The sequence below is a fragment of the Coloeus monedula genome (assembly GCF_965178545.1).
Source record: "Coloeus monedula genome assembly, chromosome: 4".
Taxonomy (NCBI): domain Eukaryota; kingdom Metazoa; phylum Chordata; class Aves; order Passeriformes; family Corvidae; genus Coloeus; species Coloeus monedula.
The window spans coordinates 62954970-62982560 of NC_138784.1; the positions used below are offsets into that span (position 1 = coordinate 62954970).

At 42.2% G+C, this 27591-nt stretch overlaps 1 protein-coding gene across 1 annotated transcript in view; it reads right to left on the minus strand.

Moving 5' to 3' along the window:
• Window positions 1-1473: 1473 nt before the first annotated feature.
• CDHR3 (cadherin related family member 3) overlaps window positions 1474-27591 on the minus strand; it is a gene marked incomplete at both ends in the record, with an annotated part of 34585 nt that continues 8467 nt past the window's right edge. The window contains 16 exons of the mRNA XM_082280368.1: window positions 1474-1787; window positions 4497-4545; window positions 5946-5977; window positions 7421-7434; window positions 8805-8977; window positions 11536-11780; window positions 13236-13407; window positions 15066-15292; window positions 15897-15995; window positions 16099-16240; window positions 17705-17873; window positions 18139-18328; window positions 19663-19811; window positions 23366-23470; window positions 23575-23669; window positions 25327-25412. Coding sequence (XP_082136494.1) covers window positions 1474-1787; window positions 4497-4545; window positions 5946-5977; window positions 7421-7434; window positions 8805-8977; window positions 11536-11780; window positions 13236-13407; window positions 15066-15292; window positions 15897-15995; window positions 16099-16240; window positions 17705-17873; window positions 18139-18328; window positions 19663-19811; window positions 23366-23470; window positions 23575-23669; window positions 25327-25412 — 2261 coding nt within the window. The remainder of the gene's footprint in view (window positions 1788-4496; window positions 4546-5945; window positions 5978-7420; window positions 7435-8804; window positions 8978-11535; window positions 11781-13235; window positions 13408-15065; window positions 15293-15896; window positions 15996-16098; window positions 16241-17704; window positions 17874-18138; window positions 18329-19662; window positions 19812-23365; window positions 23471-23574; window positions 23670-25326; window positions 25413-27591) is intronic.

Genomic DNA, 27591 nt, shown 5'->3' on the forward strand with positions numbered 1-27591 from the left:
CTGCGCAGTTTCTCTGTCACAGGAAAACCACATGCATAGAAATTTAATGTGTTAAATTTACAGCTGACAAATGCAAACAATGGTGGGTTGGGCCACTGAATGTGTGGCTGGCCCTGTTGGTGCTGGAGGGTCAAACAATGCTATGACGACGGCCATGGACACACTAAACTGATAACGTGCTCAGAGAGTGTAAATCACTCTTTCCTATCTGTATCATTGTGGTGTTCATTACACGCTGGGTTTCTGACTGCGCAATGAAATTGGACTCAAGATCATTTGTGTTTGTTAGGGAAGTTGCTCCTGAGTCAAGACACTCCTTTGGAGTACAGCAAAGAGCCACAGCACCATGATGGGTGCTTTTTTGAAGTGTAGGATCCTTGGTGAAATTACTGTGGATTTCTCCATCCAAGTCCTTCGTTGTATGACAAAAAACAATGTATGTGAGAGACTGAATAAAATCTTCATGGACCACCCCTGCCCAACTTAAACCAAGATTTTCTTTTGCCAACTGATAACAGTCCCTCATTGTCAAAAAACTTTTTTGCAATCAGGAAAGAAAACAAGGCAAGACATGGAGTATTAAGTCATCGTTTATAATTGTTTTTCTTCAGATTAAAATAATTTTATAAAAGCTGGTCAGGTTTGCTTATTTTATATGAGATTCTTAGACAGAACTTACATTATACATGCTCACACTCAGAAAAGATTATTTCACCCCGTGTATTTACTGTCATTATTCTTTTGAATATGTTCCACTTGATTCTGTAAAGCATTAAATGTGCCAGAGGAAATATCAAAGGTGAAGATATTGAATGCTGCTAGTGTTACAAAAGATAAATAAGCTGAAAGTGTTGACATGACAGCCTGAGATACCACAAGAAGCTGTGGGTTTTCTCTACTCCAGAACTGCTTTCAAGCCATGGTCTTTCCTACAGCAAGATGGGAGGGCAAGAAAGGGCTGAAATAAAATACTGAATGAAAAGAAAATATTTTCAGCTTTTACCAGCAAACATTTCTACCCTGATGTGCTTTTCACTCATTTGGTTGCTCAGCAGGGACAGGAGATCTCATTCACTGGTGAGAAAGCACATCTGTGTATGCTGCCATTCCCAAAGGCGCTCAGAGGATGTGACCATGTCTGCTGGAGGTGCAGAACTCTTCTAGGGGAAAACTACCACTGGAGGAGGCAGTGGGCACTGAATGCTTCTGTCTATGACTCTGCTTTGTTTCCTCTTCTTCTCTCCTGCTCTTACATGCACCTGCCAAAGGTACATCCAGATTCATCCTGCCTTTGGGTCCGGTTTGCACACCTTATGGCCACCTTTTGTTTTACAGCTGAGATAGAGCGAAAAATCTCATCTGACTATTTGGCTGTTCAAATCAGGGGTCAGTTGGGAGGCACCTTGGAGTCTCATGCACTCTGGCTTAACAGCAAAGCAGAGTTCATTTTGGGAGATGAAGTCAGCTCCTGCCTTAAGGGGCTGGTGAAGATAATCCCCTGTCCTCAGACTCCTCTTTCTGCTTTTGCAATCTCAGCCCAGCCTGGCCTGGTGTTTCTGATTGCCATGCTGAGGGCTTGGCAGCCGGTTTTGTTGCTGCAGTCAGCTCTTTCCTCTTCTCTGAAGGCTCTTTTTTGCTTGGTGCCTCTGGTCTCTCTGTCCCTTGGCCACTATTGTCTGTGGCACTGGATGTTACCTGCATAGCTAGCATTGGCTGAAGGGGCTCGTTGCTCTTCTTCCACCTCCGGGCCCCCGACTGTGTATTGAACTCGTACATTCTGCCAGTAACTTGCAAGAACAAAAAGACAACAGGTTAAAATCACATGGCCATTCTCAGCATGGGGTTGAACTGAGAAATGTGAAGCACTTGGAATTCAGCCAAGCTGGGGAGGTGGCCCTGAAAGGGAAAGCGTCATTTCTATGGGGACCTGGGTGTCGCAGTGGCTGCTTAGAGGAGACGTTGGCTGTTCTGCCGCTATAAGAATTGTCTCTGCAGTTCGGGGAACAGAGATATTTAAAACATTCCCATTTCAAAAAACCCCTCAACTTTCTTATCACCCTATGTCCAAGTTCCAGCTACCAAGGATTAACATGGGCAGTGTAACAAACACATCCATAGTCGTGAGGACTATCTTTGGCCATACTGAGCACGACCATTATATATGTCTGTGCCTATTTTGTCACGTAGAGTTGCCTACCAGAGGCAGTAAAACCTGCTTAGGAGCACAATATGCCACATACATCTTCAGCTCATCCGGACTGACCCAGGATTTGGAGATCCAGTGAGTCTTGGCTGCATGCATTCCTTCTCCATTTGCACAAAATGCTTTCCTCCAGGCTTGCCATGCGCATTGCCGTTAATAGAGTGAAGCACTGTGTGTTTTGTACAAGTACATATTCTCTCATTCATAAAAAATATTGTTAAATTTGTGTTGTTTAGCACACATGTCTACCTTTGCTTGTCAGAAAGATTTCTGTCTCTATTGAGGGTTTATGGCTAATTTCTACTTGCACATTAAAAGCAAATATATCTTCTCCTTCAGTTCATTGCTACTAGAGATAAGTCGAAAAATTGCTGTGTGTCCTGTGTGATTGCCTCACAGTCTAAAGCACTGTATCTTGCTAAACAGAGAATCAGGAGCTATAATGGCACTTTCTGTAAACATTAGTAATAGGAGACAAACAAAAGACCACTAAGGCTTGGAAAGAAACAGTGGCTACGTGTTACTACATGTTGCAGTTTGTATCAGAATTAATGATTTATGACGCATTAACACAATTTGAGCAACTCAAGATGAAACTGGATCTCTTTACATGTTATTTTTTTCTGACTGCTTACAAGGCAGACATGTTAAAGCAGCCCAGATCAGGAAACAGCTTCTGACCATCCCTCTTAATCATATTCAACCGATGATGTCCTGGGAATTATTAAATCTCATTTCCAAACAAGCAACCTTTGATCCTCTAGGGTTTGGGATGAGCTGTGGAGAAGAGAGGGGAGGAGTGGGGAGCACACATTTCCCTGCTGCCCCCACAGAGCTGTGTTGCAGCTTAATGCTTGTGTCAGGCACGACACGAATGCTGTGGCTCTGCATGACAGTTTGGATGGGCTCAGACATCCTTAAGTCCAGTATGGTCAGATTTGTTGAGAAAGGGAGCCCCAACTATCCTGCAAGAGCACTGTAAAGCAGCTCTTGCAGTAGCCTAGAGACTATCCATTTTTAGTATGTTACAAATGCAGTTACTCAGGGAAAAAGCAGGGATTTTGGAGCCCATTCCTCCAGATCTCTATAAATAGCAGGTGAGCTTGGACCTGGATCAAACTGGCCTTGAGCAGCCTTGTGGATGGGCTTAATTGCACAGTAGGGTCCCACTTGTTTGCCCAAACTGTGCTTCAGTCTCCATGCCTAGTGTTTCCCATTAGCTCAAGGCGTCCAACAGCCCTGAGCCAGCTAATAAGAAACACAAGTTACAGGCACTTGGGTGGAAATTGGCCAGATGAATCCAAGCCTTGAAACAAGCCTGCCTTCTGGGTGATTTCTAGACCTATTGTTTTAGACCTATTTTCAGATCTATTTGTTAAAAACCTATTTTGACTGATTGTCACATTTTACCAGCTCCCCATCTTTATGCTGGGGCCATCAGCCATTAGGGACAGGGCTGGGCACCCTAATTCCAGGCCAAGCATCAAACTAAGGGGCTCAGGCAGGGGCTGTGTTTCAGGGCAAAGAGGTAAGCCAGATCAACCCTTAGGAAAACAAAAATATTTTTCCTGCAATGAGCTCTGCTGCAGAGCAGTGGCTGTCACCTGGGGAGCTGGATAAGCACACACCTCCCAGATCATCCTGAGGTTTGTAGCTTTTGCCTTATTTTCGCTTTTCCCAGCTGGTTAATCAGATATGCTCAGAGTCAGCACAGCTGGAGCCTGGTGACACAATCAGTAGCTGTTGCCAGCTGATGGCCTTCCCTTTTCTCCCCAACAAGCGATGCCTGAGTCTTGGATAAACAGCAGCAATGCACTGTTGCTGCAAGGGAAGAGGTTTGTGCAGGAGCCAGTAACTCACCCACCCACCCACCCTGCATCCAGGGAAAGGTTTAGGAGACGAAGGCACTACTTCTGCAGTGACATTAACCTCCTGGCTATTTCCCAGACATGAGAAGAGTGAGACCACGTATGACAGCACCAGAACAAGAGACTTGCAGCAAATTCCTCCTCCTCTCCCACCTTCCTATACCACATCCATATATGCCAGTTTAGCAGAGGAGTAGTGAACAGTCTGACCATCAGATGTGTGCTTTCAAGGACCATAAGTTTCTACCATTATGAATGCTACTAAGGCACTGTCTTGATTCTCACTATCTGTGAGATATAGCTCCCATTCCTTGGAAACAGCTAACCTGAAATATGAAAAGCCAATGTTGAACCATATTTAAATCAACTAATCCAGTTTGTTTCCAGCCTAATATTCATATTCCCTGTTAATTGCTTTTTATTACCTGGGTCTATGGCTTCTCCATCAAAGACAGTGTTTAGTTTTGTCATTGTCTGTGAAGAAACACAAAATGTGAAATGAAACCTGTGAATTCGTCAAGTCAGAAGGAGGAGCAGTGACTTGAAAATGGTGACCTACGTGAATGGAGGTAGATTTGTATGACTTGTATATTGCATTCCTTTAGGATGGGTTTAATCTAAACTGGCAACAAGGGCCATTTGTGGTGTAGGGTTTCTCCACTAGATGTTCAAAGGAGAATTAATAAGACATGCTAAATGCCTCCACGTGTGTAGCCACAAGAGGGTCTCCTCCTGTAGATACAAAAATGCTGCTAGCAAGGATTTTCTTGCTATTTTCTAAGTCCGTGAGAGACTTTTCTCTCTCACAGAAGAGGTAGCTGAGTTCTGTAAACAGCCAAACACCTGCAACCTTGAAAAGTCTTGTTTATGGTACAGTAGAAAAATATTTTGACAATGGATGTTTTAGGATTTTAGCCAATCACCCCAAGGGGTGGCTGATCCTTTGTCCAATTAGACTATGAAGAAAAAAGTCTACAAAAGAGTTTGTAAAATAATTAAATAAATCAATCTTGCTGCACAATTCCTGCCTGCTGGATCTTCTCTCCTCCTCCTCCCTATGGCTGCGGGACACGGTGATACACCCTAGGGCCCAGGCCTGCGGTAATATTTGGTGGGGTAATATCCTCCACCCAGAGTGGGCTTGGGAATCCCCTCTCTGAAAAACTTGGGGGGAGGGAGTTCACTAATCAAAGTGCCTTGCATAGATTCACAGAATATCCTGAGTTGGAAGGGACCCACAAGGATCATCAAAGTCCAGCTGCTGGACCTGCAAAGGACCACTCCAGGAATCACACCACATGCCTGAGAGCATGACAGCCTTTGTGCAATAATGTCTATGAAAAGCAAGGAGCCCCAAGATCCAGGAGCAAAGAAACATCTCCAACAGTGGAAACATCTATGATGTTTTGCTGCAAACAGCTTATCAAGGCCAAACTCTTTACAGTTTGGGTATGCTGGCATACCTTACTGGTTGCACTCAGGTGGGTCAGAGTTGGCTGCACAGGTCAGTGGTATCTCAGCAGTGCACCACTGCCATCAGTGAAGCTGGGGCACTTGTCATCCCACCTCTGCAGCGAGTCTCCCTGTCCCTGTTGTGGGCACAGCCTGCCTGACCTCCCAAGTACAGCATTTTGGCACTTGGAAGCAAAGGGGCCCCAGGGCAGGTGAGCACCCCTCACACCCCATGTTGTTTCCAAACACAGAGGCCAGTTGGGACAATGAAATGTTTTGCACTTGAGGGCAATCCTTTTTTCCTTGTCTATCATTTTTATATTCTCTGGAAAACAGACACCTTTCATAGAAAGGGTCCTATGATCGTATTGCATGATGAGGCTGGCAAAACTGGGGTTTGTTTTGAGGCCAGCAGTACTTACCACAACCACTTCTTTCTTAGGCTTCTTCTTTTCTACAGAAAGGAAAATGCACATTATTAATAACCAGAATTTTCTGATGATGACTATAGACACTAAAGCCAAGATATCCTCAAAGAAATAGACATTCTTGCTACTCAAATGCTGAGACATCTTAAATGAGCCTTACTTCTTTTCAAATGCTGAGTGACAATCCACAGTTGCCAGTGACTAATCAAAAGTCTAGCCTTGAAAAGTCAGTAATGAATGAATAACAGTGGTTTATTAAACAGGTTTCCATTTCTAAATAATACAAACAAATACAGAAATTCACCTTTGGGAATATCTGAACAAGAAATGTAGATTATTGTTTTCCATGAACGTTTGTAGTTGCAAAGCTTGTGTCAAATATCAGCTTGGAGACAAAACATGGAAGAGCTGCATTTTCAGTCAAGTAAAACTCGGATTGAAGAACAGTTTGGTTGTGTGTCAATTTGCCACACTATTAACTCATCCCACATGCAAACAAACACAGCACCAGTGCCATGGGCATCTCGACAGCACGGATTTGTGGATGATACCCAACTACTTGCTATGATTTCTTCTTGCTCACTCCTTGCCAATTTGTTTAATGGCCTTTCTTTGGAGAACTGTGGCTGACCACAAATGTGCTTTGTGGCCAGGTGTGCAAAACTCTGAGGTGCTGCATGTGGATCTCAACCTGAGCATTGATGGGAAACCTGTTCTGTATGGCCTTTGCTGCCCAGCATCTGGGAACCAGTTTTTCAGAAAGCAAAAAGAATCATTTTTTGGAAACCAGCCAACACTGAAATGTCTCAAATTGGGCAACCAAGAGAACAGTTAATTTTGTGGGGTTTGTTAGTCCTGTGTTTTTTCCAGTTGGGAGACACTGACTGAGGAAAGGGGGAATTACAAAACCAAGGTCCTACTGAGCCCATACGAGCAATGCTCTCTATCAGAAACGTAATGGGACTAAAAGGAGCAAGACTCCTTAAAAAAAACATGCTTTTCCATGTGAAATTTATCTCCCTGCTAAGTTATACAACCCCTTTAAAAGGACCAATACTTCAAAATAAATCTTTATGTACATGAAGTAATGGTGTCAAGGGAGCAAATGAAGGGATCAGAGAACATGGAATTAGAGTGGAGAGGACTTTTGAAGGTGCTATAGAGGGATGAGATTATTTTTTAACAGCGTATAAATTGTGTGTGAAAAATACAGTAATTCTTTAGCATCTGTGCCAGAATACCAGACTGGGTATTCTGAATCTGGGTTTTGCCTAATAGCTGATAGATTTGAAGACTAAAAGGGCCATGAAATCACTTTGTCAGGCCTCACATAATTGGCCAGGATTATCTAATCTCAGTACCCTTCTACTGTGTCAATTTTTTATCTAGAAATTAATTTACATATTTTACACTGAATCAAAAACAAGGTCTTGTTTTGAAGCATTAAAATATAGAAAAGAGGTACACACCTGGAGCGTTTATCCTGTAATGAAAAGAAGATTAAGAGTGTAGTTAACAAATGTCATAGTTTTGCCTACACAAAAAAATCATAGTTTTTGTTCTCTTTCACTTGGCAAGAAGGATGTGTTTCCTCAAATTCTGGGATTTGCTTGATTTGTTTGGTTTCTGGTTTTGCTTTCACAGAAAGCCTGTATCATTTAATGCTGCTCTCAAACAAGAAAACAGCCCTGAGCATTGCTCTAACAGTCCTTCAAGAAGGAATGCTATTAAAATAATAAAGTCTTATTGATGATAGCATAATGGGTTTATGTAAGCTGGGAAAATATATTTTCAGATATTGTCATTTTTTCCATTCTTGGAGGAAGGTCAATTTTTCAGATCTGATGTGCTCAGAGAATACCTTTTAAAATATTTGAAAGGTTGTAAATGTTTTTGAAAACATAGAAATTGCTTTTTAATGGGAGAGCCCAGCTTCCAATAAATCATTTCCCCAATTAAAAAATAATAGCAGTATCTTAGATGCATTTGTCATTTTTTTTTACAAGCTGGTAAATGCTTTGCACACACGATTTGAACTATAGTCACAGTCATATAGTACCTCTTTACATTTAATCTAACTTCTAAATTGTTGTCCAGATCCTGAGAATACTTCTAGAAATCCCTTTTTTTTTTTTTAATTCCAGCCAGTTAAAGGACTGCTTATCTTTGTTTTGTGAAGAACAAAGTCAATTTAGAGGCAGCCAGGTTCCAGCCCACTGAGAAGGCAGCAAGCAGGGATCTCTGCGCTTCCCACAGTGACTCAGAGCTGATCCCAGGTGCTTCCATGCCTTTTGCCAAGCATGAACGCTTAGAGGTACTGTGAAGCTTTATGGGCCAGAGCCTTGTAACTGGCTTGGGTAAAACTCCCGGAAATCAGCAGAAGTTTTGCCAGAACAACAAATCTGGCATGAGAACCAGTATTTGCAAGGAACACTGGGATCTGTAGCTGAGAGGGAGGAAAATGCATCCAGTAACTACCTAGATAGGAGCTCCCTTGGAGTGGGAGTCAAATACAAACCAAAATATTTGTGGTCAGCAGAGTCTGGCACAGGCTCTGACTGAGGCTCACGAGCATAGTTGCCTTTAGAGGTCATAATTACTAATTCCACTTCCACCTTCTGCTAACGTTAATGTTACTAAACCATGAAAAAAATGCCATGGACACATTTCCTGGATTTCATAACATTAACACAAATATCACTGTAGCTTGTATTAGCATTTACTGCAGCACAGGGCATACCGCTATAAAAGATTTAAATCATCGATATCATCATGGCTGAAAGGCCTGAGCCATTTCTGTCATTGCCAGGTGCTGCTGGGGACTTCCCCAGGGTGACACGCAAGAGGACTCACAGAGGCGCTCTCCCTGCCGGAGGGCAGCGGGTGCGGAGCCGCGTCAGCAGCAGGAGCCCCAGGTAGCCCAGCAGCCCGAGGAGCAGCAAACTGCCGAGGGTGATGACGAACGGCACGTACCACGCCGACGGAGAGTAGAGGTTTTCCCTTTTTGTCACAACAGTGAAGCCAGGCTTTTAAAACAAGACAGGAAGAGTTCCTCAAGGCTGCGTACCGACACCAACAGCACCTTTCATCTGGCTGAACTTCTGCACTGACGCACCCGGCCCGAGCTTGCCCTGGGGCTCTGCAGATGATGGGCAGAAGGAGATGGAGGGAGACAGTGATTCATCCTATGTGCCTGCCTGCTGACTGCCAAGGCAGCTCAGATGGCTGGGGTGGACCACTGAGCTCCTGGGGCAACCAAAGGCAGGTGAAATGGAGCCCACCCACAAGGCAAAGGGGAGGTTCCAGATCATGTTTCAATATCTTATATTAACACAAGCACGTCATGGAGAAGTTTAAAAGCCTGAGAGGCAGCCTGTAAGCACACTGTTGGAGGGTGGGCAAGTTCAGGGAATACTACCATTACTGAGATAATGTTTTCTTGTTATCTAAGGCAAAACTGGAAGTAGGTCATCTTCACAGCAGTGGTCATCCAGTCTGCTTTGTAAGAGTTGAACCCTAAGGAACTGGGTTATTGTATAAAAAGAAATGAAACTCCTTCTTTTTTACCCAGTCACTTGTTCCAGAAAGGAAAAGCGCACTTCCTGAGCAGTTGCAATCTCCCACATCTTCCTGAGTGTCAGGAGACACATCTCTGAGCTGGCATATCACTTGGTGCTAGCAACCCATTCATTAAGGTCCCATCATGAAACTATCCTCACACATTTCAGACATTACTCATTTGCTCTACCTGGTTCATTACCTAGTGTGGTACTATTAGTTTTGATCACCTACTGAAGTTTTTATGTAATTTTCTGTAAGACGTTTGTAATAACAATGAGTATGAAACTGAGCAGGCTATCTATTTTCTTTCTAGTTTAATTTTGAAATAACCTACTTAGTCTTGTCAAAAAAAGATACATCCAATGCTTAGAGAAACTCTCAAATAATGTCACCACCACCACCACTTTGTTCTCATTTGGACTAAAGTCACAAGTGACTTTTTGTGACGGGGTTTCTTTTCTACACTACCAGCTTTCCAGTATCTGACTCATTGAGTCGCTGCACTGAACACATGTAAAGGGTAGTGATGGGAGAACTTGCTCTAATGGAAGTGTTCTTCTGGAAAATAGCCTGAAAGTGGAAGGCTGATATCTCTAGGGAGACAGATTTAATGCTGTGGTATGTGGTTGAGACTGTTTGTATTTGTGGTAAAGCATGGGAAAGAAATACAGAATAAGTTTATTCAGCTTAACTTTTCATTTCCACATCAAGTAGGGGGAGTAGAAGGCAGTGAAAAAATCATTTATTCCTTCCCAAAAGAGCATTAGATAATAACAGGGTTATTAATCAGTCTGAAAATTTGGATCTAAGCATTTTCATAGCAAAGCAACCAGACTTGCATGTGCCGTTAGCAGGATTCTTTGGTTCTGGCTCAGTTACCAGTAGCCTCTAGAAGATCCAGACCATTTTACTGCAAAAGGGTCTTTTACTACTTCACTTGGAAACTCATATTTTCATTCCTGCATGCAAGAGAGAAAAGGGAAATGCCATCTGCAGGCAGGCAGGGAATGGATGGACTCTGGGTGATGGAAGATGGTGCAGCCAGGCCTGAAGGGGTGATTGCTACAAGGATAGGGACAGAGTGGTCGGTACCCTGAGGCTGTGTTACATCTACAGGCAAGACAAAAGCAAGCTCTCTTCACATCATGCACCAGCCTGATGGAAATCAGCTTCAAAATTAAACTGGTAAGCCAGAGCTCAACTGGGATGGCTGTGCAGAGAAGTGAATTCTATTGCTGGAACACAGGCCCACACCTCCACAGGCTGTGCAAGGTTAGATCCCACTCGGGCTGCCAAAAGCTGTGCAGGCTTCCTCAGCTCAGCTATGGACCACCATATGGGCAGGGAGCTCAGGAAAGACCCATCCCACTCCTCTGGATTTGCTGTCTGAAACCCGCTGAAAACTCAGTGACACTCTGAGGCTGTGCACAACTGCGTCAGTTCTTGACATGCTGCTCGAAGTTTTACACGACAGTGACCTCAGGGATGGGAAAAGGACCCTTTCAAGTGATGAGGATTTCTTCTTGTTGTTGTCTGTTTCAACTTTGGTAGGCACAGATTAATGTGCTCCAATGATAAAGAAGCACAAAGAACTGCAAGGCAGCTGGGGGAGTGAATAGCTATGAATAAAAAAAGAGGTAGTGCAAAATGCATGAGGTAATTTTAAGGTTCCAGACAAAGGTTAATCCCTGCTCTTTTCTTATTAATAAAGCTGCCAAAATCTTTAACTTTCCAGTTGCATGGTAATGGCAGCATGCCCGGTCCTTTGGCTTCCTGCCCTTTTTGTTTTAGAAACTGAAATACAAAACACGTTATGATGCTGTACCTGGGACTAATCCTTCATCACTAAGCATCAACCATCTCTGGCTTCATCATAAGAGCACAGGGCTCAGAACCTCCCAGGACTAGATGTACTCTAGGTTTTTGCTTTCCTTTTGCATACATCTATCCTCTTTTTTCCACTCCTGTGGAGATTAGTCCATAAAAGAAATGCAGAACTGGACAAAAGTTTTAGTGAACTTACTGTAGTGGTAGTGACAGTAGTTGGGTTTGGGATAACTCTGATGCTTAAAGTCACTGTTCCAGTTTTAATTGAGTGTGTACTTTTGTCCCTGGCAGATACTAAATTGTCATCTGTTATGTGGACGCGCAGACTGTAAATCCAGTTTGTATCAAGCCCACTCTCATAGTCAAACTTTGATGCGAGAATCAGACGAGATGTGTTGGAGCCAGCACTTGGTGAAAAGATGAAATGATTGTTCTTATTGCCTGCAAAAAGGTAACACCAATATGCAAAAATATTTACTTTAATTCCACATTAATGTGTGTAACAAATGGTGAAGTGTGGTGAAATGTCAATCGCAAGAAGGGTTCCTTGAGCTGCCTTGTACCATATAAAATAATTTAAAACAATGCAGTCACAAAAGCATTACAATATAGAGTAAGACCCTCTATGGGAACATAGCAGAGAGGAGGCTGTGGAAATACTTCAGAGCCATAGGGCACACAAGAGGTCACCTGAATGACCTGAACTTACAGCCTGGGGAGCACCCAACAACAGCCAGCTGGGGTGAGGACCCTGCACTGTGGCAGGGGTCATTCTGCTACTGGGGTGTTCCTGGAGTGTAGCTCCAGCCTCTCTCCATGGCTTCTCCATCTTCCCAGAGGCAGTGGCCTTTGAAGAGGTCCCCCAGAAGAGAGTTCATGACTCAGTGACATTGGTTGCCTCCAGTGCTTTGTCAGCAGCATGGGGCAGGGAGGAGAGTTCAGAAATACTGGCTCCCCACCCCTTGCTTTCTGTCCATTGTAGCTGGAGAGCTGCTCATGGCCTGGGCTGCAGGCAGACTTGACCTTGAAGGCCATGCCTATTTTACAGTGCCTATTTTACAGGCATGAGATGCTCTGTGGCTCAGAGGCCAATGCATGACACAGCTCAGGTCTGTAGCACCAGGACACCTGTGTGGTCAGACACTGATTTATCAACATAGCCATTGTATGGATTCATGTGTCAATACTATGTCCACAGAGCTCCTTCTGTGGCATCAAGGGACTGCAATAGGACAGATTCTCTCTTTTGATGCTCACAGCTTTTTACTGACACCTGGACATTCTGCTCCCTTCTTCACAGCAGTCACCTCAGCAGCAAAAGGAGGAATTGCCCCAAGACAGTGCATTCCCATTTTTGTGAAGCTGAGTGTCATCCCATACCACTGCAGTTTTCCAAGTGGATGCAGCTGACCATGAAGTTCAAACAAGGATTCTTAAAATGAGGGTTTATTGCATATAGCATGGACCTATGACATGCAGGTTTGAGCAGTTATTTTCAACAGTGCACCAGCATCTAGAGGTGAGATATGCAGAGAAATAGAACTTTCCATCATTTCTCAAGATTTACTCAGCAGTAGTTGGAAGAGAAATTTGACACTGCACACCCTTCCAGCTCATTCTTCCCAAGTTCTTTTCAACTGTGTAATTAATAGCCGATTAATTAATGTGGCATGCAATCCAGCCTTGCAAGGGAGTGGTTTTAGCTGCTACCACCAGTAGTACCAGTAGCCAGCTTGTGCAGAGAGCAGCAATGTAATGATGTGCAAAATTTGTGGATCACAGCTAGCTCACCATGAAAAGTAGCACACAAACTATATTAGACTTTTGTTTATAAATGTGAGTGAAGCATCTGCATTCAGTATTTTTTTTCACTGCTCCCACACTGTGACACAGTACCTTCATTAATGAAGTAACGGAAAGACCTGGGATCAGAATCACGATCTTGACATTCAATCCTGAAGCCATTAATATTGGTCCCAACAGCTAAGCTGACTGGGATTTGAAGTGAGAAGAAATTGGGTGAACAAATTGGTTCTTCATCATTTACTTCCAAAACATTCACAGTTACCTGGAAGAAAAGAGGAATAGCAAGCTGAAGCTGCTTCCATGTGCTGAGACAGAATTTTATTCATTTCAGAAACTGTTTGGCTTTGCCCATTTTGTTCTTTTGATCAACAGCTTTTGAAGAGCACTGAAGTCCCCTTTCAACCTAGTTCCTGCCAGAAAATGTCTGTGATTCAATTCTTCTTGTGATCAGCACTCTTATGGGATCATGTTCCTTAACCTGAACCATCTTTCAAAAGTGAGGGGTTTTCAAGCTGATATGTCTGACTGTTTGAATAACCTGAATTGTGTTATTGTTAAAATGAGAAATAACAATAGTACCACATAATCATTAAACTCCCTTCCAAAACTCTCAATTTGCTTAACAATCATTAGTTAGGCTTCTTAACATATTTAATAACCATTCAGAGCATGATCCATGGAAGGAAGAGTGTTTATAGACTGTTCCCAGTGAGAGAGAAATGCTGGTAATGGCCTCCTGCATGGCTGAGAGCACCCACAGAAGCACCAGATGTGTTTGATGTCATCTGTGATTAGCTAGCTAAAAGAAAGTTACCCTTCTTAAAGTCCTTTCTTCTAATGTCTGTTAGTTAGGCAACAGACAAGCTTGACATTGTTAAAAGCTTCTGATGCTGAATTGTCATTTACCATCACCTTGAAGCATTACACATGATAAAGAGATTAAGCATCTCCTAGCTAGCAACTCTATGGGTGGTGCTTGGCTGGAATGAAAAGCAAGCCTAGTACCTGTGTCACCCCAAGAGATGTGCAAAAATCAAATGTAAAGCAGTCATGAGGGGGAAAATGTGTAAAGAAGTAAAAGTGAGTCTGTCTGTGAAGGACACTGGCATTGTTTGAAAGAAGTAACTATAAAATACCTTTGTGGATATACCATCTGTAATTTTTCTTCTGAATAAAATAGGTCTGGGCAGAAAACCTAAGCACAACCCTGCTGTTTAAAGTTATCTTGGTACCTGGCATGGTCTTAGCTCCTGCCAGATAGCACCATTAGGGAAAAAAATTGATCATGGTCAGGGCAAGGTACAACTCCAGCAGGCCAAGCAGACACAACTCTACTGGGCTGGCCCTCTGACATTAACCCAAGAGGCTGCCCAAGCCCTCCTCCCATCCACATCCTCTTTGTACTGCTCCATCAAAACACAACTCTGATACACTGCAACACAATTCTCACATGGACACTTTGCAGGGAAAGAAAAATCACAGACAAAATCAAATGTGTATTTGAGGGCCAAGAGACACTACACAGGTTCCAAAAAGGATTTGCCACTAAACATGGCTACAACTAGGTTGTGCTACCTGGCTTCAAGACCCTGTCCTTTTTCTATTTTCTAGTACCTCTGTATCCATAAAGAGTAACTTAAGTTGTCTAGGGCACAAAAAACAATTTCACTGCCAAGATAAAATAAGAAAAAAGTCTGAGAAGCAATCACAGTCAAAAAGATTAAAATATTATTTTATCCTTTTTGTAAGAATTAAGCCAACACTGAGTGAAAAACACCTCTTTCGTCTGAGTGATATGACTGGGAAAGGTTGGACTTGCCTTTTACAGACCAAAGTGCTCTGTCCAATGTCTTACTGTTCTTACCAGGAAGAAGAGAGAAAGTGTAGATAAAGGGGAAGAAGTAGAGTGGGTTTACTCACTGATGCTGTTGTAGACTTCTCTTGGTCTGAGGCCTGTACTGTGAACATATGTTTCTGAGTTGTTTCATAGTCTAATCCAGCTAAAATCCTCACATCTCCTTTCGTTGGGCTGATCCAGAAGATATTTGTGTAATCCCTGGTGCCTGCTCCAGCCACAATGGAGTAAGTGATGACATTAGGTGGCCAGTCCTTGTCTGTGGCATGTACTCTTCCAATGCTAGATCCAGCTGAGAGACAGAAAATCCATATTTCACTAACATTTAAAGTAACAGAAGATACAGATGAAACTGAACTAATGATTTGGTTTAGAGTTTTTCACCCAAGAAAATTAAAGCAACAGCATGAGAAGCACTATTTCACTATGGTGTGCTATGGCTTCCCTGTGCATGGGCTGGTAGCAGCAAATACCAAAACACAAGAGTCTGTAGAGAACCTCAGAAGAAGTGCTCTGTGGCTGGGCCAAGGGAGTCCTCACTCATCTGTGTCAGTCTATAAAGGTTTCTTTGCACCACCACAGTCCCTCCAAAGGGCTAATTTAGCAAGAGCGGAAAGACAGTCTAAAACAAGACATCTGAGTTCAGTTCCTGGCACTGTCACAGATTTCTTGTGCAATTGCTGAATTTGTCTGTGTCTCAGCTTCCATCTGTACAATTGGAGTTTTTGCCAGTTTAGTCTATTTAAGGGTAGTAGGTGGTTGCATGGTGAGACCCTAGTTGAACTGGAACTTTGAGCCATTTGCCTTATTTACATATATGAAAATTCATTTAGAGCAAAAAGGCACTTAACAAAATGACAACATTATTTCTATCATGTAGGTGCTACTTACTGTACCTTTAGTAATCTCTGAAACACTAAATACATAAGATAAATTACTGAAGACTGGAAAAAATTCATTCACTGGCTTTATCCTGATGTAAATGTAGATGATATCTGGAAATATAACAGAAGATTAAATCATAGTTAAGTATGGCTGTGAAATTTTCTCATGCATATATTCAAAATACATATGGTATTCCTCTCTCCATGCTGTTACAGCACAGAAAACTATGAAAAGAAATGTAAAAGGGATACTTGCTTGAGTAGTTAGGCTGGGCAATATCTTGCACCCTGACAGTCAAAGTATAAACTTCAACTCCTGGATTAGCTGGACTTTCTAAATCAATAGTTCCAGTCATCTAAGTTAGAAAGGAACACAATTGTATTTATACTTCCATACATGAAATCACAGTACACATGATGACAATTGCTATTTTTAGCATTCTGTAAGTGTGATCTGCCCCTTGGATATATAGAACTGTTCCATAGGAATAACACAGGCTATTAGTCAATTCCAGGATTGAATTCCAGGCTTTTCCTACATGCTCACACTTCTGCCAACAAATTTCTTCCCCTTAAGTGCAGAAAGTTTTATCATTTGGATCATAAGGTCTTGACCTTTACCTAGTCAATTCAAAGCATGTGTAAAGAGCTGGCTATTTACCCTGCCCTTTGTTGGCTCAACAAGGATCTGTGATTGCTAAACAGTAATAGTTACTCCTTGAGCTCATGCCTGCAGACATTAAGCAAAGGTATCAGGTCCAGCCACAAGTGCTTGTCCAGGAACCAAATTATCACTAAATGGTGGCTCACACAGATTTAAATCCTAATCTCCCGAGCTCTCTGTCTCGCTGTAGAAGCCTCATAAACTTTGGGGCAGTAGGACTAACACAGAGGCACCCACTGCTGGTTGTCTCTGCAGGGAAATTCCTGGAGGAACAGGTTACTTCACATACTCTGTACATTGTGCATACACAGTGATCAAAGGCTTGATTGACAACAGTCATACCCTGTGCAGCAAGGAAAGTGCTTTTTATGTTGACAGACGAAGCAGCTAAGGGCAGTGCTTATTGACAAGGAAACCTCAGATCCAAAATTAAAGTAAACCATACAAAGCCATTTTACTGTTCCTGTAGCACTCTTGTCTTTTAGACAGAATGCCTATTTTTTGTTGTTTCCCTTTTTCTGCAGTTGCCCACAGTTCTTTCTAAAGCAACAAAACAACCACCATTGCACATGTCCAGGAACTGGTGGGGTTCTGGCCAATGCAAGTTTGCCAGCAGCTATCAGCATAAGGAATTCATATTTTGACATGCAAAATCACAGAAGTGCAAATCCCACCACACTTTTTGTGAAAATTTGCCACTCAAAGTGATTTTACAATTCTGACCAATTACTGAGTTACTGAGTGTGAGATTTCTCAAGTATTTAAATTCTTCATGCTGAGTAGCAAGGATCTTCCACAGTCTGTCATGAGTAAATGCATATGAAATGGCATCAAATTTCTTTGTTTATCCATATCAAAGTTGGTACTTCACACTCCCTAAAAAAGAATATTTTTTTCAATCATATCTAGCACATTTATTTAAAACTGGAGGAAACAGTCTCTGTTCACTAAATTCTGTAGAATCCTTAGAAAGCATCCTATCAAGGGGTATATAGTTCACAACTAGTCAAAACAGTCATTCTCCACATCATACCTACTGTGAAATGGATGACAGTAATTCTTTTTTCTTGTACAATGAATTTTAAAAACCCTTATAATATTTCATAACTTAACTTTTGTAATGGGGTAATCTAACATAAAGCCACAAATGACTGACCACAAGTCTTCCAGACACAGTGGAATCCAGAGAAAAGTTATTGCTTCCAAAACCAGATAATTCAGTGAAACTAAATTGGTTGTTTGACGGATCAACATCAATATCTTTACAGTAATTTCTAAGATCAACAAGAAGTGTCCCAGGAGCCGTATTTTCATTTGCTTCTTTCCTGTTTAAAACAAAAACATTTCCCGTCAAAGTAACTTGTATTTCTCCTTTTGAACTCTTCATATATCACTGGCCAAAACATTGATTTATTTTCTAAGTGAAATCCTAGATCAAAATGTGCAACAATGGAGGAAGCAACCCAGAATCTGACCCATATGTTGTGATGGACAACAGCCCTGCAGAATGGGCAGGCTAACAATAAATGTCCATCTGCACACTGGTCTGGGGCAGCAAGGCAGCACCAAGGCAAGGGAGAGGCTCCATACCTGAAGGCAGAAGGATTGCATTCTGGTGGGTTGTCATTGATATCGTCAACAATGATTATGACCTCCATTTCACTGGCATGGCCACTGCTGGGGCTGTCCTCTACCCGGATTATCAGTGAGAGGTTAGGATGGAGCCGCAGCGGAAGCGCATCCCGGTCAATTCTCCCAGTCACCTGCAACACTCCAGTTGCTGTCAGAGAACAGCCAGAAGTCAGATATTCACCATGGGGGGAAGAAACAAACAGTCATGGTGCATGTGCAAGAGGACAGGGCAGTTCAACAGACAGGTAGCAGAATAAAAAGTCTTCTGTTGTGTGCAAATCATGGCTGGTTTAGTTATTTTTTTAAAGTGGTACAAAATGGCTCTGAACATTCTGGGTAAGATTAATGGCTAGATACCATTGCTCAAAAATACACCTTAGGAGGCCTCAGCAGAGGGTTTGTAAAGCATTTAGGTTTCCCTTACTCTCAAGCTTCTAGTGCAAGCCAGAGTCGAGTGCCTTCACAGAGCAAGGACAATGAGCTGCTAATGCCTGTCCTTGCTCCCTAGCTAGTAAGACAGCTTCACTTTCCACTGTTATCATTTAAGCATCCTTCAGCACCTCCAAATCTACTCATACATCAACAGAGCTGCTGTTAGCTGTGACAGACTGCGCCAAGTGCTCTGGTCAGCCATGCACTTAATACTTTTTTTCACTCCTGTTAGCCTCTGTTCAAAAAGAGAAGGTTTTTATGGCACAGTACAAGTAGTATTCTCAGAGCACAGAGTTGAAAGAACAGTGCATATATCCTCTGCCTTTTATAGTGTAATTGAGGAGGAAGGTGGCAATACAAGGCCAAAAGGCATAGGGAATTCAAAGCATTTAAGGATCATCCTGATCCCCCACAGCACTGTGTTTTGTGGCACTTCTTATAACTGTCATAGGCAGTTCTAAAGCAATAGCAGACAAGGAGCAAAGCCATCACTGAATGCCAGCCCTGGAGCAAAAACCTCTGGGGAACAGATGTACAGATCCCAGACAGTATGAAGAAGATAGGATCACCACGAGAAAGAGGCCTCTTTTGGATGGTCTTGCCTGAGCAGGGTCGTGAATAGAGCAATGAACCTGAGATGTAGATTTGCTGTGCACTTAAATGCTAGAGAGGATTTCAGGCAGGAGGGAGGACTTTATGGTCTAACTACCTGAAGCTGTTTCAAGAACCCCAGAAGGGTCACTGCAGTCCTCAAATATTAGAAAGAAGTCAGCAATCTTAATTCTGCCCAAGGAACCATTACCCTCAAGCCACAAGTCAATATTTGTCAAGAAGTCACCTTTGGTCTACTTTCTTCAAGATATCTTGCCAAGTCTTGGTCAGCTGACCAAAGAATTTGACCTTTATAAGGGACTGAGCATTCCTTTTTGTTACAAGGAGCCACAAAATAAAGTAAGTCTATTTAAAACTAAGTCAAGAATAATTTCTCCAAAGTAGATGGTCTTTTTTTTTTTTTTCAGATGTCAGAAGTCACATTTTTCTTTGTCTTACCTGGATTTATGGAGAAATGTCTGTCAGATGACTGGATGCTGTAGAAAAGTCTGCTGGGAGAGTCTTCATCATCAGGATCTTTAGCTGTTATATTGGCAACAATGGTGCCCGGGTTTTGCTCCTCTGGAATCCTGTAGATTCTTTGTTTTCTACAAGATAAAATTCAGCAAAGAGTGCGTCTTGTTTGCAAGGGCAGCTGATTACAGATTTAGCTGAGCAGCCAGTTGTGGCAGCAGAGCCATGGCCATGCTGGGTTCAGAGATGGCTATTTGCATGTCTGGATAAATACCCCAGGCATTGGTTCTGCCAGCTGGGCATGTAGAAGTAGCTGAACTGGCATGTGCTCATAAACCATGACACAGCCACACAAGTAAGTGTTCTTTCCTTACAACTTTTCCACAGTAAAAGCAATTTGTCTTTCACAGAACCATGGAAGTTGAAGAGGTAAGGGGCTGTTAAGTCATGCCATCCATCTCCCTACAGAGCTGCCAGCTCATAAAGCCATTTGCTTTAATTTCTTCATTTTGCAACAGAAAAGCAAAAATACAACAAGTAATGTAGTCAATCATCTTTTGGAATGAATGCTGGAGCCTTCTGGGGGGCAACAGTATTACAGAAAAGCTGAGTTGTCCCTGCAGTAGGTGAAGGCAGGAAGGAGCACTCTTCTGGGTGCCCAACAGATGAATGTGCCTCACACTCCCAGCAGCATCTGTCTGTCTGATGCATTTTACATTGGGAAAATGGTTCTCTACTGCTGCTGTTTGGTATGCCAGTGCTCCCAAATTTCCCATGATTTTAGTTTTATAGGTCAGATATGGTCTGGCAGGCAATTGTGCAGGATTCCTTACAGTGGTTGCAGTTTAATGTTCACGTGGGTACTCAGGTGGACAATTACAGTACTTGAACCACATGCAAAAATAGGCATGGGCCAGAACCCAAAAATGGTGCAAGGAATTTCAGAAGACTGGTTTATATTACTGAAACCCACATGAACACACACACATCTTCTGATTCTAGAACTCAAGGAGAGTTGAAGGTCCTCAAGAGTTAAAAAAAGCATTAGAAGTGTGTTTCAAGACTAAACCCTTTTTGCCCTTTTTAAACATCCTATGCTGCCACTTAGGTAATTGACTGGTCTGTAGTTCCCAGTACAGGAGAACATGAGTCCTTTGTTGTTCTCTGAAGACACACATCATAGGGCACTTAGCAACTGGAGCAGAGAATTGCAGACACAGAACAGAAGATGTCATGTCTCAAGGCCTCCACTTGCAATTTTTAAAATGGTTAAGAAGACACACTATCTTCAGCTCTTCTGTCAGATCATATGAAAAGAGGCAAGCATACAGGAGAGAAATCACACAGGATTTTCCCAGTAAAAACACCTAACTTACAGCCAGATGAAAACAAGGAGTTTATGAAATCTGTTGTGTCAGTGTATTTACAAACTTTCTGTATCAGTCTTGGCACTGGATCTCTTCACTCCTTGTTCTCCTGTTGCTTCCTGAGCCATGAAGAAAGAAACAGATCCCATTCACTCCCACAGGTCTAACTGGTTTTGGCCCAAAGTAGGAAACTCCCTAGGCCCACTGGAACCCCAACTCCAACTTCTCTGTGAACAGCAAACTCACCCCAGCTCCACCCTCACAGCCCTACCAACCCTTCTGCACCCTGCACTGGTTGTTATCCCATCCCCACTAGACCTTTTGGGAAGAAGCAGGACATTACCAAGCACATCCCCATAACACAAAGCACCAGGACAGCTGGAAAGGAGTTAGGGGCTACCTCCTACACAACTACATCTGGGAAGTGTCACGTTGTCCATCTGTCTGCCACCTGCCAGTAGCTTTTCACAGGATGGTTCAAGCAGATATATTAGTCACTGCAATGTAATTGCAAAGGAAACGTATGTTTGTTTTCTTGCCTTCTCCTTTGTTTTCCTGACTCCACAATTTTCCATTGATTTTAACAGCCACAATTTCAAAAGGCTGAATGCCAATATAGTGTTGTGAACACCAAAACCAGATGTGCTTGCATATACTATGGGAACAATTTTAAAAACCCTTTGAAACTCTATCTTGACATCTATGATCAGGGTAAAATAAAGGAGGTTTGCTAACTCGTCAAGTTTCCTCGGCTCCCATACCAGCACTAATTATTACAGTGTCAGGAAGTACTTAGCCCCAGCATGCAGCTCACATTGTAGCAGGAGACAGGCCATACATGTGCATATTAAGGATAGATCATGAAGTGCAATTTAATCTAAAATTCTTTGCAAACAGAACTGCTCTTTCTGGTCAGTAATGTCAATCTAAAAGGGAGAAGATTCAAACAAGTACCAGACTCTATTTGTGCCATATGAGTCTTGGAACTTAGGTGTTACAGATTCTCAAGTCACTGCAGACTTCACTGATTCAAACAAGCAGATAAACATTTTGAAAAGTTCTTTTAGCATTCCAGACACAAGGATGAATACACAGAAATGCCAACATTAGGAGGGAATAATCAGTCTAGAACGCAATATGCAGATGTTGGCACTGGGAAGAGGATTCCTCCTGCTTTCAGAAGTACAGTAACATGGAATGAGCTGTTAATGTTATTGTTTATTGCAGGCATGAGGTTCAAGTATTAAATAGATAGCAACAACAACAGCAACAACAGTTCATGCCTATTTCTAGCATTTAATTCTTGTGTCTTCAGATTCTTCACCCCTTTAACCATTAAGGTCCAGATCCTTGGTCTCAGCCCAGGATCTGTCTCAAGAATGCTCTGGCTCGAGAAAACACCCAGAAGATTATTCCAAACAAGTGGTTGGAACCTCCTGGTGTGGCCCCAGGTGCTATCTTGTCTTCACTTGTGCAGAGATGGCAGGAGAGGAGCCATCTTAAATATTCTCAGCAGGGATCTTGTAGAGTCTCACAATCAGGAGACATAACGACAGTGCCTTAAATCCCATCAGTGTCTCATGCAAGTGACAAAGATAGATCAACAACAGAGCAGATCAACTGTAATAATTGTCATGCTCCTGCTTCAGAAACTACCATCCATTGTGCTCTCTTTCCACTGCACAACAGCCTGCTTGTAGCACATGCATATTTGTTCCCATTTTTCCAAATTTTCAATATATCCTGACTCCTTAATCTTCAAAAGCTGTTTCTGACTTGTGTGCTATGACACAATTTCCTGCTTATGACACAGTAAGAGACAACACGTTTCAAAGATCACCAGGATTGTTTACAAGTGTGTCTGGGAAGAAGACTGATCAAAAGGGAGACTTTTTATGTCTAGACATTTCTGCATGAATAAACACCATTATGGTGAAATGCAGACCTGCATAAGGAGCAAATCCTTTATGATTGTATTCACACTGGGTGAAATTAAGCTCCTTGTCTGAACTTGTCCACAGATCTTTGCATAACTTTAACCTCTGTAAATGCTAACAAGTAAAACAAGCTTGTTTGGCTGTTCTTAGCACAAAGGCAGAGCCTCTTTAAACTATTAAGAATACAAATAATAATTAATGAGGGACATTAGGACAAGGCTTTCCAGTATAAGAATAGGAATCATAGCAATATTAAAATACTTTTTTCAGTAGTGTTTTGTTGTCATAGTTATTTGCCCTTATGTTAAACCCTCCCATAGCTGCCAAAGCAGTAAGCCTGAAAAAACACCTACATTTTGAGTGCAATGGAAAATTTTTACTCACGTGGTAAAGTAAGGCCTTTCATCATTGGTATTAATTATATATATATTCACTGTTTTAGTTGAGTTGAGTCCACCTGGATCTGTCACTGTTACATTTAAAAAGTAACTGTTAAATAAGAAAAACAGAACAAGAATAATTCCACGTATGTCAGAAAATATTTCTCTGAATACTATAAGCTAATAGCCCATGAGCATAAAACACATTCTCACCAATGCGGATCTTTCTCATAATCAAATTCTTTTGTGGAAAAAATGTCTCCACTTTCCCTGATCAAGAATGGTACTGTTGCAGGGAGCAGTGAATACTGAAATGAAGAGAGTAAGGAATTAGTCTTTTTACCTTAAAACACCCTTCCATTCATTCCTTGCCTTGTCGAACAGGCCAAGTTACAGTGCAGCATTTGCCCCAAACTGCATAACGAAATGCTGACACACAGATGCCAGCACACCTGCTCACCACACCCTGGTCATAAGTGCTTTGCTTACAGCCCATGGAGAGTCACAGGCACTGAGCTACATTAGCACCCACTCTGTTTTCTACCTCTGTGGACTCCAGGTCTGCAATGAGAATTTCCCAGAGAGGGCAGCCAGCAGGACCACAGTGCTGCAGGCAAAAATCAGCTTTGTGGTGGCAGTGGCCTGCATGCACAAAGGAGAAGTGAGAGAAGGGGCAAGGCTGGATTTGGCTGGATATAAGAGCTGGAGGAGGAAATTAAGTTTGGGACTCCAGATGACTGAAGAGGGCAATGAGGGGAGAGTGGACTTTCCCAGAGTACATGAGGGTGTAAGGCTGAAGGGTGTTCACAACAGCCTAGTGCTAAAAGAGGTAGGACACAGCATCAGCCACTTTGTGCATTGCAGAGGATACCCACACTATACACAGGAGTCAAAATGCAGCACTGTGCTCCCTGTGGCCGCGAGGTAGCTACTACACACCCACCATGTCCTCCCCTCTATCTTTCACATGCCAAGGCAGCACAAATAAGCCCTCAAGGACATTTCCTTTACTAGTCCAGGCATTACTAATACACATACAGTCTGAAGTACGCAAAACAGAGGGTCATGCACCATGCAAATAACCTGCAAATGCCACTGAGCAGACCTGCCCAAGGACGTAACAGCATTTCTTCAATTGCAGCTTCTTACGCCTCAGATGTTTTAGGGGTTAGAAGGCACATGGAACTCACTGTCATTGCTTTCAAACACAAAGCAGAACTAAACCCCCACAGCTCTGCTTTACTTCTCACCATCTCAGTCTGACTGGGCAATGACTGAGGACAGACTTCAAGCTAATTGCTTTCTTGAATATCGCTAAATATTGAAATAGCATCTTTCTGTTCAGTCCTTGAATGTGCTGTATTTTATAAAGCCAAAGTCAATAAAGCAAAGATACAACACAATTCCTAGGTAAGTGCACTTACTTTTTCCCAGCTACCAACTTATCACTTTCCAGAAGTGTTTCTGAATACCAAGAGTATTTTTAGATCAGCCAACACATTTTCCCAACTGAAGATCACAGTTTGTCCTGGGATTGTCAAAAACCTGAGATTTGTTTGCCTTGTAAGCAATTTCTTTACTGTTTCATTTAAAAGAATTTACATTGTGATACAGAAGGTTGAAAATTTTATTTGCTTTTAGTCACTCTCATCTACAACAAACATTTTGCGAGCTTTTTTTTTTTATTTTAAATTCACAATTTCTACTGTCTCTCTGATTAACTATATCAAAATCTGCCTTCAATATCCCTTAATTTTGGAAGACTGAGAACTTAAAATAGAGTTTGTGTCCAGGCATTAAGGCTGTTTTTTCTTAGTTTAGTATTGAGAATGCTTCTTTTTTTCCAGATTAAACCTTTTACTGTGTTTCTGATAAGGAAGGAAGTTGTTGAAAGATGATGGTAATTCACATTTCAGATACAGTGGATTATATAATCTCTGGGGTTTTTTGTTTAATACAACTTACTTTGAGTTTTGCATTTTCAGGATCAGCTGCATCAACTTGGTAAATGCGTCCTGGAGGTATCCCTTCCAACATATAGATAGTCACAGCTGCATGGATAAAAGTGTACTGGGTAAAAGTAAAGGACACAGCAGCAAAGAGACTGATGCACTGAAACTGTCAGGACATATTACTGCCTGCTGCATCTCCTCACTCCACAAGTGTAATTCCAAAATCATCACAAAGATCACAAATAATCAAAAGATAAAAAGAGACTAATTACATATCTGTAAACAGGCAACCATCACTGCAAGTTTCAATATGAATTGTCCCTTCAGGGGAAAGACTGATCTTTCCCTTGAGCTGTTCACAGGTTATGGAGTAAAATTATGCATTTGGGCTACATCTGTAGGGTTTTTTACTAAGCAGATGGGGAGAACAGAGTCCTGTCCTAGGTCCTCATCACCATCCCCTTCCTGTCCACATCCTGTGCCCTGCCAGGAGAGCTCAGAGCCTTTCCTCTTCATTTCTGCTTTTGCTTTACACCTGTGAGGCAAATAAGTAGTGGATGGTCTGCACTGACTTACATGTTTGCTTTACTAAGGGTGATAATTCAGCACAAGGTACATTTCTTTCCATGCCAGGGATTCTCACAGCTGGGCTATCCCATACTGGACCACTGGCAACAGGCTTATCTCTCGTTGGGCAGAGCAATTAACAGGACAACAGATCTTTAGATCACATTATTTGCTTTATGCCCTTTTGTGTCTGCTGGATCTGCTCTTTCTGGACTATTAATTTCCACTGTGACCCCTACTGCCTGCTGCTTCTCATCAGAGCAGTGGGAATCCCAGAGCAGCATAATGAGTTGTTCCCAGAGGACAACAATATGAATATAAAGTTTAATGAGAGGGAGATGCTTTTTCATAAACAGCAAATGTGCAATTAGTGTCTAATTGTGGCTGGTACTGTTAACTAAAGCCACACAGTTAGACAGATCAGACATCTGTGCTCACCAATTTATGTCAGCTCTAGCTGAGAGTTAAGCTGATGCATTTATTTGTAACAAGCTCCCACGTAGTGTGTTTCATGCTGTGTCGATCCCCTGAAGTGTCACATTTAATTATTATTAGATTCCAGTGGCACCCATGATATGCAAGACACCAACTATAGCAAGAAGATGACACAGCCTCTTCCCTGGGGGAAGCTAATTTGCTTTACAAACTAAGTATTGTATGGAATCGGGGATGTCGGTGTGCTCAAGAGGCATCAGTGAGGAGGGCTGGGTGTGAGCAGGCTCTGAACCCCTCCGTGTGGAGCAGGCAAAAGTCAGGCTGCAGCTGTGCTGCACTGCTCCAGTGTGGTCAGTCCAGACCTGGGGGGTCAGCAGCCAGCTCTGAATACCTGCCACAAAGGGATCCCAGTTTAGGTTTCAGATTTTTTAAAACTGCATATTGAAGTGTGCTTGGCCATACAGTCCTGTTAGGACAGCCAGTCTTCGAACAGACTCTCAGTACTTTATGGAATAAACTGAACCGTTCTGTCTGCTTGTGAACATATAATAAATAAATCATTATATTCTGTTGCATCTGGTACAACTTTTGCAGGTCTTCTTCATTAGTACACAAGCAAGATAAGATCTCTCAGAGAGTAACACAGTTACTTCCTATCCTTTCTATTGATGGCAGTGTCACTTGCATCAGGTGATGACCTCACAGCATGAGGTGCAAAGCCTGCACTGGCCACAGCTGCAGCCCAGGCTCTCCAGCCTCATTCCTAAGGCTACTGCACATTCTTCCCATTGCATCTTTGCCCCTGGTCTAAAAGTAAACTCGGTTAACATCAACTGCCCCATGCAGGAGAAAAAACTCTCTACCTCTTTTCATTTGCACCACCATAGATCACAATCTCTGAGGTCTCACTCTTAAGACTAATTTTCCACTTAATTTCTCATGTGAAGGTGCAAATGCAATGTGCAGATATAAAACATCTGCAAAGCAATGTTTTTATGGTTTTCCCACAGAAATTCTTGCACATACAATATACACTTGTTGAAATTTATCTTGCTTGTCCACATGCATATTTATTGGTATCATTTTTTTTCTTTTAATTCTTCAGGTGCTTCAAAATGGTTAAATAATTTTTAAACAAAATTTCAAGAAAAATAAAAGGACATTTCCAGAGATGAAGCATACCAACACTTGGTGTAAAGCAAAGCTCTGACAAAAACATTGTCCTGTTCCTCTCTTGCTTTCCTAAAGGAAAATGCTTAGACTACTTTAGCTAAAG